This window comes from Notothenia coriiceps, unplaced genomic scaffold, assembly GCF_000735185.1.
Source record: "Notothenia coriiceps isolate Sejong01 unplaced genomic scaffold, NC01 NC01_scaffold00026424, whole genome shotgun sequence".
Classification (NCBI taxonomy): Eukaryota; Metazoa; Chordata; class Actinopteri; order Perciformes; family Nototheniidae; genus Notothenia; species Notothenia coriiceps.
In genome coordinates this window covers 954,770-967,035 of record NW_011359125.1, presented here as the reverse complement: position 1 = coordinate 967,035, position 12,266 = coordinate 954,770, and the positions used below count along the sequence as shown (strand labels likewise).

General features: G+C 38.1%; 1 protein-coding gene across 1 annotated transcript; it reads right to left on the bottom strand.

The window, feature by feature from the left end:
• Positions 1-6,833: 6,833 nt before the first annotated feature.
• On the bottom strand, positions 6,834-11,907 carry vip (vasoactive intestinal peptide). Its single transcript, XM_010784636.1, has 8 exons — positions 11,860-11,907; positions 11,291-11,339; positions 10,932-11,192; positions 9,969-10,073; positions 9,638-9,742; positions 8,566-8,691; positions 8,287-8,398; positions 6,834-7,507 (listed from the first exon to the last, which is right to left on the bottom strand). Coding segments are annotated over exons 3-8 (459 nt in total). The 5' UTR covers positions 10,934-11,192; positions 11,291-11,339; positions 11,860-11,907; the 3' UTR covers positions 6,834-7,498.
• Positions 11,908-12,266: the final 359 nt, after the last annotated feature.

The following is a 12,266-nucleotide window of genomic DNA, read 5'->3' as shown; positions in this document are numbered from 1 at the left end:
GTCCAAAGAGGTTGTATTCTACAGTCTGCCTGAATGTAATCATTGCGTAGGTGTGTAGTGTGATTCTGTGTAGTTTATTTATGACATCCCGTTGGATGTGACGTCATCTAAACAGGACATCGCACGCTCACTGCTTGATAGCGCGCGAAGGTCTGTTTACGCCGGTTGTTAAACAACATCGTTAATGTTGGAAGATAAGGAGGAAGGACAATCAATACTGTACATAGTAAATGTGAGGTAAAGTGTGTCGCCAATGTAACCGGTTAAAACTCGAAGTGGCGAATTTAACATGTATGGAAAGGGTTAAATTTGAATTCAGGATTCCTGCATATACCCTGGTCTAAGACCTTGTGCTCTATTTCCAACATGAGTGTATTATCCTTTTTATCAGTTTAAGATTTTTTTTTTAAATGACAAAGTTAAATGTGTATTAAGATTGGAGGACTGGTCATATTTTGCTTGGGTTGTTTTGTTTTAGTGAATGCATGTTTTTTTTTTTTTTACGGATTCTTAACTTGGACTTTAGTTTCAGATTTTACTGAAGAAGAAATGTAAGTAGTCATGTTTAGACGTCTTCAGCAGAGGACAGCATCGTGTACACTTCGCAGGGTAAAGGATTCTTCACTGCACTCTGACAACGGCACACAGTTTTAAAACAAATGCATAGACAAATACATATTAACATCACAAGTGAGCATTTTTATTAACTGCCTTGAAAAAAAATGAAAATATGACTAGTGCATAACATACTGCCCTGTCTGCCCATGCTGGTTGCCCATTACATTTCCATCCTAATGATTTAGTGTCAAAAAGCGTTACATGTGGAATTAAAAAAGTTAGTTTTAGTTTGTATTTAGTCCGTCTTGGTTAGTCTTTGCAAATCCTCCAACTTTACAAGCAGATTATTTGAATAAACAGAACTTTTCTGTCAAGTACATAATGGCACAAAGTGTACTGTGTATTTAGGATTATTTTGGCTCCTGATAAGCCAAGGAATTCAACGGTAAAAAATGATTAACATGTTTAATAGGTCACGCAAGCCCTCAAGTATGCCAGTATACTACAGTATGCAGTCATTGTACATTGAGTTGTATTATAATGCCATATGCAGCACCAACTTGTGCTTTTGCAAAGTAAAGTGTCTCTGCATATTATTCTCAACGGAGACTTTTCACATTATAAATATGTTGTATCACTAAACATCTGAGCTGAACCCTGAGGAAAATACCTACATAAAACAAACACAACATCTATTGAAAAAATATTCCCAGGATAACAAATCTGGTTTGCTTGCATCTGTCATCACCTGTTTAGGGGAGCTATGGAGCTGCAAAGAGCATCAGGGACATCAGGTACCTCTGACATTTGCAGGATGACCCATTTGACCATTCAGTAAACTTTCACTCATAGGTCAGCCGGATGTCTTGTGACGTGGGAGAAAAACAAACTGCAGGTATGTATAACTCTTATATGTACATGTCACGGTTAGTACGGTCACATGTTTCCAGTTGAGATTAATCGGTTTCTGCTGTTACTGCAGGTGAATAAGGGCAAATAAGCAATAGCTGCGACCATGTTCAAGCACTGACACACATGCACAAACACACATGCAAACGCACACAACCTTACACATATTCTCTGCTGAACTGAATGATGCCTCCAAGACGAGCGAATGAAAAACAGATCATGAGTTTGTGATAAGTGAATTTGTATATTATGTTCTTTTTAAATAACCTCCACTCTTTTACTGATACACTTCCTTTTAGTCAACTGGTGTTAGCAGTCAATCTNATTATTTTTTACTTGAATTTTTTTCTTTATTAAAAATAAATCTATTTGTAAGCATTTTGTTTAACAATATAATAATCAGACCCTGCAATAGAATAAATCAAGTTTCACTTTAGTTTTTCAAGTAACTCAACTCTAACTCACTAACTCACTCACTCAGCATCATCAAGGTTATCTTTTAGGAATATGAGCATGTCCACATTTCCAGGTAGAAGCTGGGATGTTGGAGCGTTTACAATATCCCCTGCTGTGGAAAAAACTCTCTTGCTTGGTACTGATGTTGCTTGAACAGAGAGATATGCTTTGGCCATGGGTAACAGCAGTGGGTCAAACTGCATTGTCTCTCCACCACTTCAAAAACAATACCGTTATTGCCAAGAAGGTGAGGCTTATTGACAGGGCGAGATATAAATATACTGTTGGTACTTGTCCATGTCTCTAGGTATGTACATGTAGCCCTGTAAATACGATGTCCTTTTGTGTTATCTGTTGTTTTATGTTCATGTTGTAACCTACTTGCTGCCATGTTGGACAGGTCTCCCTTGAAAAAGAGATCAATGATCTCATCTGGTTAAATAAAGGTTTACCGCGATATCGCGATATTCAATATATCGTTACATCCCTAATAATTAGCTAATGTGGGATATGTAAGTGTCAGTGTACAAGAGACATAAATACCAATACATAAATACAGAGATACTGAATAAACTGAATGTTGAGATTGTCCACCAGAGCCTCGATGTCATGCTCAGTACCTTTTGTTGACGTTCTTTACAATATAAAGTACCTTTATGAAATATGTCTATGTGGAAAGAAACATCTTAACCAACCTGTATCATTATTTGCATCAGCTGCAACAAATCCACTAATGTGTTTATCTTTCAACTCCAGGTGTGCCAAACGACTGTAAAGCCATTTGTAGAGCTTTTTGGCTTAAAATAAAATAAACTCCTTGCTTTGTGATTTGTGATTTAAATGAGAGAGCAGCTGCACATCTCACATGTAAGGAAATGTCCTGACGACAGAGCTAAATGGATGTTTTTGTGAAGCGTCAGAGCTGCTGCTGCTACTGCTGTCAGGGTGGTAAACAGCTGCTGATGAATCTGAGCCGTGGCCTTTCCCTCCCTCAGAGACTCAGGATCATTTATCTGGCAGATTTATTGATCGGCTGCTGCATGCTGCTGCATCCCCAACGCAATCAGGACTGCTGCTAATTGTAAAAGTATTGAGAGCCGTCTGTCACATACGTGTTAGTGTGTCACTTTAATAAACAAGTGTTTAAGGATGAAGGAGAGCCATGCAGGCTATTCTCTCACCTACAATTAAATAATGCAAATTAGGTTTTTATATATTTTTGTATATCTTTGCATTTTCCTAACCAGATGGAGTATCCGTGTCTTTCTTTTTTCCATCAGGGGTCCCTTTATCTTCATCTCCATCACTTTTCTTAGCGTCTTTCCCCTCCTTTTAATTACATTTTCTTATAAAGTATCATCATTAGACTTCATGAAGATATTGTATGTGAAATGGGACACCTTAATAAGCTATCAGAAGCTTGCATCTATCTGCTCTTCCTTAGAAATTCCCTCCTTTCCTGTTTTTATTTATTTATTTATTTGCATAAACAGCTAATTTCAGCCCAATGATAGAGGGTGGTGGCGGATGTATGACAGGGCAACATCCGGAGTGTGTGTGTGTGTGTGTGTGTGTGTTTTCAGGTCGATGATCTTGATGCACACTGACTTCCACATGTCAATCAGCCGTATGTCACCAAAGTTGAACTGTAAAAGCCCTGAAAAGGAGCTGTCACCGGAGCGCCTGCAGGGAAAACGAAGCAGGAATTGAATCTAATCCTCAGACTGATGCTTGGGAGAGACACATGACGCCAGGCTGGTGACTAAATGTTTTTCAATATTAAAAAAAGGAAGAATAAATATGCCATGTAAACTGATGGGGTGTGAGCAGGCTTGAAGCTTATTGGCTGTTTGGGAATAAGATGGTGGAAAGTCTACATTCTCCTTTTGAGCAACATCAAGCTCATAATTTAATTATTTTTATTTTTTTCTAACAATCAACAATCAGAAAAAACCTCATGTATTCCTTTTTCAATGTTCAGATTATTACAAACTCATACACACAGAAGGTCTAGCCCATCCTTGCTTTATGCACTCCAAGACTGCTAACTTTAAGAAATTATAAAAACCCCTTCTTGAATATAAATGAATTTTAATCAATCAGCAATTTCTCTAGAGCTTTTATATTCAGTATACGAGATGTGATAATTGACTCATAATCTGCAATGTTTGACAAATTAGAGAACTAGGTTGAAAACACTTTCATCAATAACGCTTTGATTCATCTCAAAGACATCGTTTCATTTCTCTTTGAGCAGCTCTGCACCCTCTCCAGGGAAAATCTGTTGTATTCTGTAGGAGGCATTACTGATGAGTAAGAATATAAGAATAAGGTAGTATAACCTGCAGAGGCTTAATTAAGTTCAGTGAGAGTCATAGATGTATGGGTATAATTGAGTACTTAAGGAAGAGCTTGGCTCAAGAAAAGTACACACACACACACACACACACACACACACACTGTGCTTGGTGTTAAAAGGCTGCAGCCCTTTTTCTCTGTCTGGTTTTACTCTGATTGGTCCATTAATATCAGCACTGCAGTGAGGAGAGTTAGCGAGTGAAGCCTCTCCACAAAGCAGGCAGTAATCAAACATGTCCAGGAGAGTGGATGGACACACAGCATACAGTATATATTTATATATGTATTTATACACACGCACACACACACACACACACACACACACACACACACACACACACACACACACACACCAAACCTTAACCAAAGTTTTTCGGGAAAAACAAACCTGCCTCACCCTGGGAACATCTATTAAATGAGCGCAGATGGAGAGACACACAAACAAGCACACATCCATATGGGTTTTAAACAGGCAACTATATTAAACATAAACATACTCAAAAAATGTCCTAATAGTTCCCAATAACTCTCTCAAATAGAAACCCCAAACAAACTTTAGAACACATTTCAGGGAAAAGTTCAACTTTAACCCCATGTAAATATTCAATCATTATTAATTGATAATTTCACATTTTTGATTTAGACCTTCATAGGTTACACTAGAAATGACTTGACTACAGGTGTGTGGAGAAACTAAACACTTGATTACAGAAGTATGCATTCAGATAATCCATGTTAAATGTTGGACTTTAATATTTACATTTCCATGAATCTATTATTTAAGCCAGCATACAGCAATTACATGTCTACGGATAATCAGTGACACCAAGTGTTTGTCATTTGGTGTTTGTGAAATGTCTCTACAATTGGTTTTATGGCTAACTAATCACATTTGTTTGTTTTATGGCAAACTAATCACATTCCGCTCAGAATGCAGCTCTTTTTTTTAATGCTCATTAGCTAGCGTTAGCATGCTAATACGCATCACTGTTTCGGAGAACACAGTCAACAATAAACAAAATAATGTAAGCATTGTCACATGGTGTGCTTGTTGGCATGTTAATGTTAGCATTTAGCCCAAATCTCAATTGTGGTTAGGTTATTCCCGGCAGAAGTGTTAGCATTGCCGTAGACGCTTAGTTCTGTTAACTCCACGTGAAACCAAACGATCTAATTGCAAGCTGTGAATTCGATGCGAGCTATCTCTGCAAAATCCGTCATGAACACAGAATGACACTTCCTCTTTTTCTAATTATAACTAGAAGTTAGTGTCATTGCGTGATCCTTTCATCTGGTCCAGCCCTGCAGAACATTGCTTATGACATTTATGAGTCAAATATCCGCTGCTATTTGAACACTTGTAAACAAAGTGAGTCACAGGGGAGGGACTAAGCAGTTACATTACTAGATTTAAGCTATTTGGAGACTGATATCCTGCTTACATAACATCTGTTGAATATTATATAATTCCTTGAACTCTTTGTGATTGTTTTGCAAAAAATCCTTGGGATACTTAGGGGTAAAATCGCAACTAAAGATACTTTTACTGTGCGGTTACTCATTTTCCATTAACTGTTTTATTTTCAGGATATACTGATTGTTTACTAGTTTTCTAACACCTTTTATTTGACTGGAACCAAGCCTGGATTTATTGCTCACAAAACCTTTTTCAGGATAAAACAGGTTTGACTATCTACGTGTCATCATTCGTTTGAGCTGAAACATATTTCTCACTGGTCTGGTCTCGAGTTGTTCCAGAAAGTCTTAAACTTGAAATCAAGCTACTCAAAGCTTAAGCTCGTATTTTAGGATATTAACCTTATAACTACCATACCAAATGATTTTTTAAATTATGAAATGTTTAGGGGGACAAAAAGGTAAAAAACTGAAAATCACAGACAATTTCCAACTGCTGACAGAGTGTCGCTGTCCGCGGTGCTGAAGCTCTGTCCATTTGGGGAGGCATGTGGCGTAGTGGGTTGTGGCGTAGTGGGTTGTCCGTAGGTGTTCGGATCAGGGGGTCACAGGTTCAAACCCCCACTGCAGTCAGCATGTCGTTGTGTCCCTGGGCAAGACATTTCACCTCAAATTGCTCCTGTGGGGATTGCCCACAGTATTGAGTATGTAAATCGCTTTGGATAAAAGCGTCCAACAATGTAATTTGCTCAAATAATCCCTTTGTGTTTCCTCTGCTTTGTGAGTTTCTGTGAGTGAAAGGATGACAGAGTATTGAATAGAAACTTATATTGACGCTGAAATGGGACAGCAATGTTTTTTTGTTGTTGCAAAGCGTACTTAAAATAAATCTGAATAATACGATTAGTTGTCTTCAGTGTTACTGAGTGGAGAGCTTTTTTACACACAAAGAATCACATTTTATGTAAAAGACTAAATTCTGTAAAATATGAGACTTTCAAATAGTAAAACTGCCAAAAGCACAAAATATAAACCTTCAAGGTATACTATTAACTTTCACAAATCCAAACTCTAAAACCCCCATTGTCAAACAATCAGCCAGACAAAAAGACTCAGCTTTGAAAAATAAACCAATATCTTTTATTTGGTGAGTGGTGTGCATCACTATATGCCCTAAAGGCAGGTCTATGCTCAGTTACAATGTTTTTGCTCTACATATTGAATAGTATAAAGTGATTATATGCATCTGTGTCCATTCAAAACTCCACCTCCTCTTGGTCCTGTGTCTCCTTTTAATCATGAAAACACTCTTTAAAACAACTCGGTAAACACTTGTGATTTAGATTGCAGCATTGAACATTATTGGGTCAACTGTTTTCAATACAACCAGTGTGTGTTCAGAAATGCTAATCCTAATGCATCCCAACAAAATCCATTTTCAGCGTTATTGAATTTAAATGCAATTATGTTCTTTTAAAGGTGAAAGGGCCTACTGATGTTGAATAAAGCAGTGGTTCAACTGAAAGCCAATGGTGCGTCACTATTGATTGTTAATGGAAGTATTGGTTAGTGAAATGTAATCAGGTCTAATCAGACTGATAGTAATGTTTATGTATATATATATAAACTATATACAGTGTAAACATGTACGGTGTGGATGAGTAGATAGATAACCACATTGGAGAACACATCATCATTGGCTGCTTGACCTTCGAATGTCCTTTGGATTAATAGTGTGTTTCTGGAATGGCCGGTTTCATGAGGATGAGTTGAGGTATTCACTCGAGCTCTAGACCCCTCCTCAAAGCGGCTGCAACAGGAGAAAGGAAGACAATGGACAGAAAAGACAATTATTGATCTAGTACAAATGCGACAAACAAAAAAAGACCATCTCTATATTTACTAATTGATTTGTTGTAAAAGTCAAGCATAACATACTGCATGTGTGAGGGTGTGGCATCAGAATTAGTGCTCCACGCTAGCCTTCTAAATGTCCAAATAAGAGGACATAATGTGGGTGATCTCGTTCTTCTTTGTGGGATAATTATCTGAATGTTCAAAAAGCTGAATCCTAAGGAACTGAGTTTGATCTTGTCTTAGTCAGTTTATTCAAATTCTGGTATGGTTTGGAGATGAGGTACTTGAGAAGGTTAAAGGGACAGTTCACCTCAAAAACTAAATGTTCCTCCTACCCAGCGCTAATCTAGATTGTTACAGTATGATTTGCCAAGTTTTGGAGATACCTGACATAGAGACGTCTGCCTTCTCCTGAATTTGAGGAATTTAGTTTGCATTGGTTTGTTGTGCTTAAAGCGCCAAAGTCATACATCGAAAAACTCAATAGCAATGTCTCTTTCAAGAAATAACTAACTAGTTGTTCAAGATAATCAAAGGACCTTGTTGTGAGAAGTTTAATTCATTATCAAAAGGTAGGGATACCTTGGATCTCCTACGCTAACAAATGTTACAGCTCTTGTCCATTTATGTAATTATGTATGTAAGTGTGTGTGTGTGTGTGTGTGTGTGTGTGTGTGTGTGTGTGTGTGTGTGTGTGTGTGTGTGTGTGTGTGTGTGTGTGTGTATTCCTACCAGATGAAAGTTGTTTAGAAGGTGATCTACGTTGATATCATCGTAGCTCTCCTGGAAAGTGTTGGGTTCGTCTCTGGACTCCTCTGCCTCGCTGGTGCCAGGATCTTCTAGGCTGTGTGTAGACAGTCAGTACATATTACAATACTGTACAAACTGGTTAAAAAAAACCATCTACTGTATGGTATTCCATTAAAATTGTACTAGAAGATTTGTTTGTTAAGGGAGTGTCAAGATGGCAGCAAGTGTAAAGTTCAAACTAAAACTTGCTGGGATGTCTACCTTCTCTTTCCTGTTAAGACTGAGTTCAGGTACTTCTTGACGGCCATCTGTTTGCGAAAGCGGCTGTAGTTGTCTGTAAAGATGGCGTCTGAGTGGCGCTTCACTGGCTCCTCCATCAGCTCATCACTGCAGAGGATAAAAGAGATAATGAAATACAGAGAGATGAATGGAAGAGTTAGATCCTCTCCGCAGTTCAGAGGGCAGCAGGGTTACATTCAAAGTCGGTGATTCATGGTGTCTTTGTTCTCTTTGTGTATGATGCATGAATCCCTCCTGGTTGTACACCAAACATGTGATGAAGCAGTAATGGCATAAATTAACCTTTTAGTCAATTACAAAATGCATCATCAAGCAGGTCGGATCTCTTCATTGCAAATGTAAGTAGGTCCTCGCTCTGGTGTTAAACTGTCAGCATTACAAAAATATCACAGCTCATGAAATAATAAAATCTAGTTTTTGATCAAGAGCATAATTAATTTGACTAATGTTCAAGCAGATTTCTCAACAATGTGTAAAAATGACTGAAGGAAAAAGAGATGCACTGTCAAGTATTTGCCTTTATTACTGTAAGAACTTCCCTGAATAACAGCATTCAAATGGACAGTTTTGTATACTCTAAGGGGACATTACCCCTAGAATTTTAAGACGTGCTGAAACTTCAGACTTCCTTACCCTACACTTATTTACCGGTCAACTTTGAATCCTACAGTATTAACAAGTCCAAGTGTTTTTTTATTTCTAGAACTGGCAAAAACAAGGCATATTGGTCTGATGGTTCCATTTAATGGTACATCAGGAAGAGGCTAAAGATGGCTTCTTTATCGTTTGCAAAACTAGCTTTAACATAATACTTTAGCAACCAAGTTTAAAATAGTTTTCAATGCGGTCTAGGTTTGACCGGTTACAAAGCATACAGACTTGATATTTGCTACACTCTTCAAACTGTCAAGTGGAAATGTCTCTTTTGCCTCATAAAAAAAACCAAATTTTAAAGTTTGAATGTGAAAAATAAGCCACTAAGTTAAAGGGAAATTCAGCCTTTTTGCCATCTATCCGGACGGGAGTGACCTACCTGACCCGCTTCCCGATCAGAGACTCAAGGTACCTCCGCGCTGAGAGCTGTCCGAGCAGTTTGCTGTATCCGCTGGTGAACAGACCGTCCGCGTGTCTCGTCGGTCTGCACATCATCACAGGGCAGTAACATTAAACTCTGCTTGGATTTGACATATTAAAACACATATAAGGACGACAGCAACTGTCAAATAGACGCGCATCAGCTCGAATTCCGAGAGTAATTATCATCCTCTCACAAACCTGCTCACATAACATCTACATGTCAATCATAAACAGCGCTGGATTAACCCTTTCAGCAGTTTCTTTTGGAAAAAACCTGGTCCTCTTACCTCATGGATGTGTATGGCAGACTCAGAGTCCGGGAGTACAACACACTGCACAGGGCTATTAGGAAAAGCAGCTGGGGGCCGGTTCGTTGTAACATCGCTTTACACCTGAGGATGGAAACGATAATATTTTTGTTTCTTTCATCTCAAAACCGATCCCAATGAAGAAACCACACCATTAACGCCAATTTTTCTACCGAAATCATCATGTATGCTCTTCTCATTAACCGTAAAATCTTAAATTACGTGAATCAGTGAAGTATTGAAAAAGAGGTTAATCTCTCGATGCAAAACAAAAAAAGAACCAGAAGAATGCTTTAGCAAAAAAAGCCTTTTTGACGTCGATTTTTAATAAACCACTTGTTTCACGATTCCTTTTGCCACAAGAGAGCAAAAGATAGCAGCGAAATGCAGTGCGTAATTACGCACGGCTGGCAAGGACAAAACCGAGGACACTGCAACTCTATTTTGTCCAAACTGACTACGAGCCACATTTTTATGAGATGAGTTTCTTCTCATAAAAACGTCCCGTTCCTTCAATGAGTAACTGTCAAAATGCTTTAAATGTCGTCAATAACAAAGTCTGATTAGACTGTGGAATGTTAATTAATGGGCAATGTTATGCCCACATATGTTAGCGATAATATATATGCTCAAATTACAAAGAAGTGAGAGTGGACCATACAGATCGCTTAATGGTGAATTTTGGCGGATGAATGTAACATAAATAAAAGACTACATCCAACGCGTAATTACGCACAGCCATGCACTAAACATCATACTAGACCACAGCTAAAACATTGCTGTGCAGCATGAACTGCAAAGACAAATCTTTTTGAAGTAAAAATCCATTTGATCTCTCAATGTCATTCGGAAAGTATTATCAAATCCTCACTGAAGCACGCACAAATATAAGACAATCACAAACACGTTGTTCTGAAAGAAACTGTAAATATAAAATCTTACATTTGTTGCAAAAGTAGGTCTTCTGCTTTTTTCTCTGCCTGCTGAGCTCTCCAAAGTCCTGTTCTGGAGCTACTGTTGTATCTCCACTGTTGACCCGATGTTTGCTGACTCTCTTTCTCTTTGCCTTCAGCTCTGCTCCCGCTTTATACACCTGATGTTTCTTGTGGAGCACGAGCAGACATCAGATTTGTTGTGGGCCTGAGACGTCAGCAGGTCGTTGCTTTCGTCATTGGTGTTGCTCATGGTCGGAACAAAACAGGCCTATGGTGGAATTAGTGGGAAGTTTTTTCTTCTTCTGAATTAATCGTAGGAATAACCAATTTATGAATCATCTGATCATTTCCCCTAGGCATTTCTACCTTCAGTGTGCGGGTCAGCTGCTGTAGGAAGCCAAGAAGGGAGAGAAATCTGAGAGGAAAAGTCAAACTTAGGCTAATTGTCAATATGAAAGGACACTCAAAGGCAATGCTTTGTGCATATGTCCGTAAAACAGGCTAAACTGAACGGGTAAAGCCTCAATATATATGTGGATTTTAACAGAAATTGGCCTACAGTCGCATGTTGATTTCAACACAGGAATCATGAACTATAGTCTACTCTGTCCCTCAAGAGTTACCAACAACAGTAATCTATTTATACAATTTAAAAAGGGATGAATAAGATAACTGTCAAATTATATTATTACAAATTGGAAACAGTATGTAAATCATGTTAATAGTGTCTATGACTCATTTTTAAGGCAGACGATAACAAAAGGTGAGCTTTAACTTAAAGCTGGCTACACCAAGTAAACGCAATGTATTGAGCAGGCTGCGGTAATACAACACAAATCAATGCAACCAAAAAAACAAAAACCTAGAAACAAAGGGTATGGCTCAAAATTGCAGCACATCCGCGAGGAAACAGGAAGAATATTGCAGGGACAAACCATATATTTACAAGGCCTCGGCACACTAAGTAACACAGACGATAAACTTACAGATCACAACCGGGACACACAGGTATTTATACACCCCGAACTAAGCGGACACAGGTGGATTTAATCAGGGCGGGGCAAACGATAAAAAAAATGCGGGAAAAGCGAAGACAGGAAGTGATGACAGAAGGAGTGTTTTTATAAAATATAAAAGGAAAAGGGAAAAATTAACAGATATAATGATACATTTTGGACTCTTAATTGTTCTCTGTAAAATCTTAATAGTAAAAAAAAAAAACTTGTGATGTGCTTTTGGCTTATTGCTTGTTCACAGGTGAATTCAATCTGTAATGCAATGAAATATAACGTGATAAGATAAGATGCTACTTTATCTTATCAAGAGTTCAATCTCAACGAGA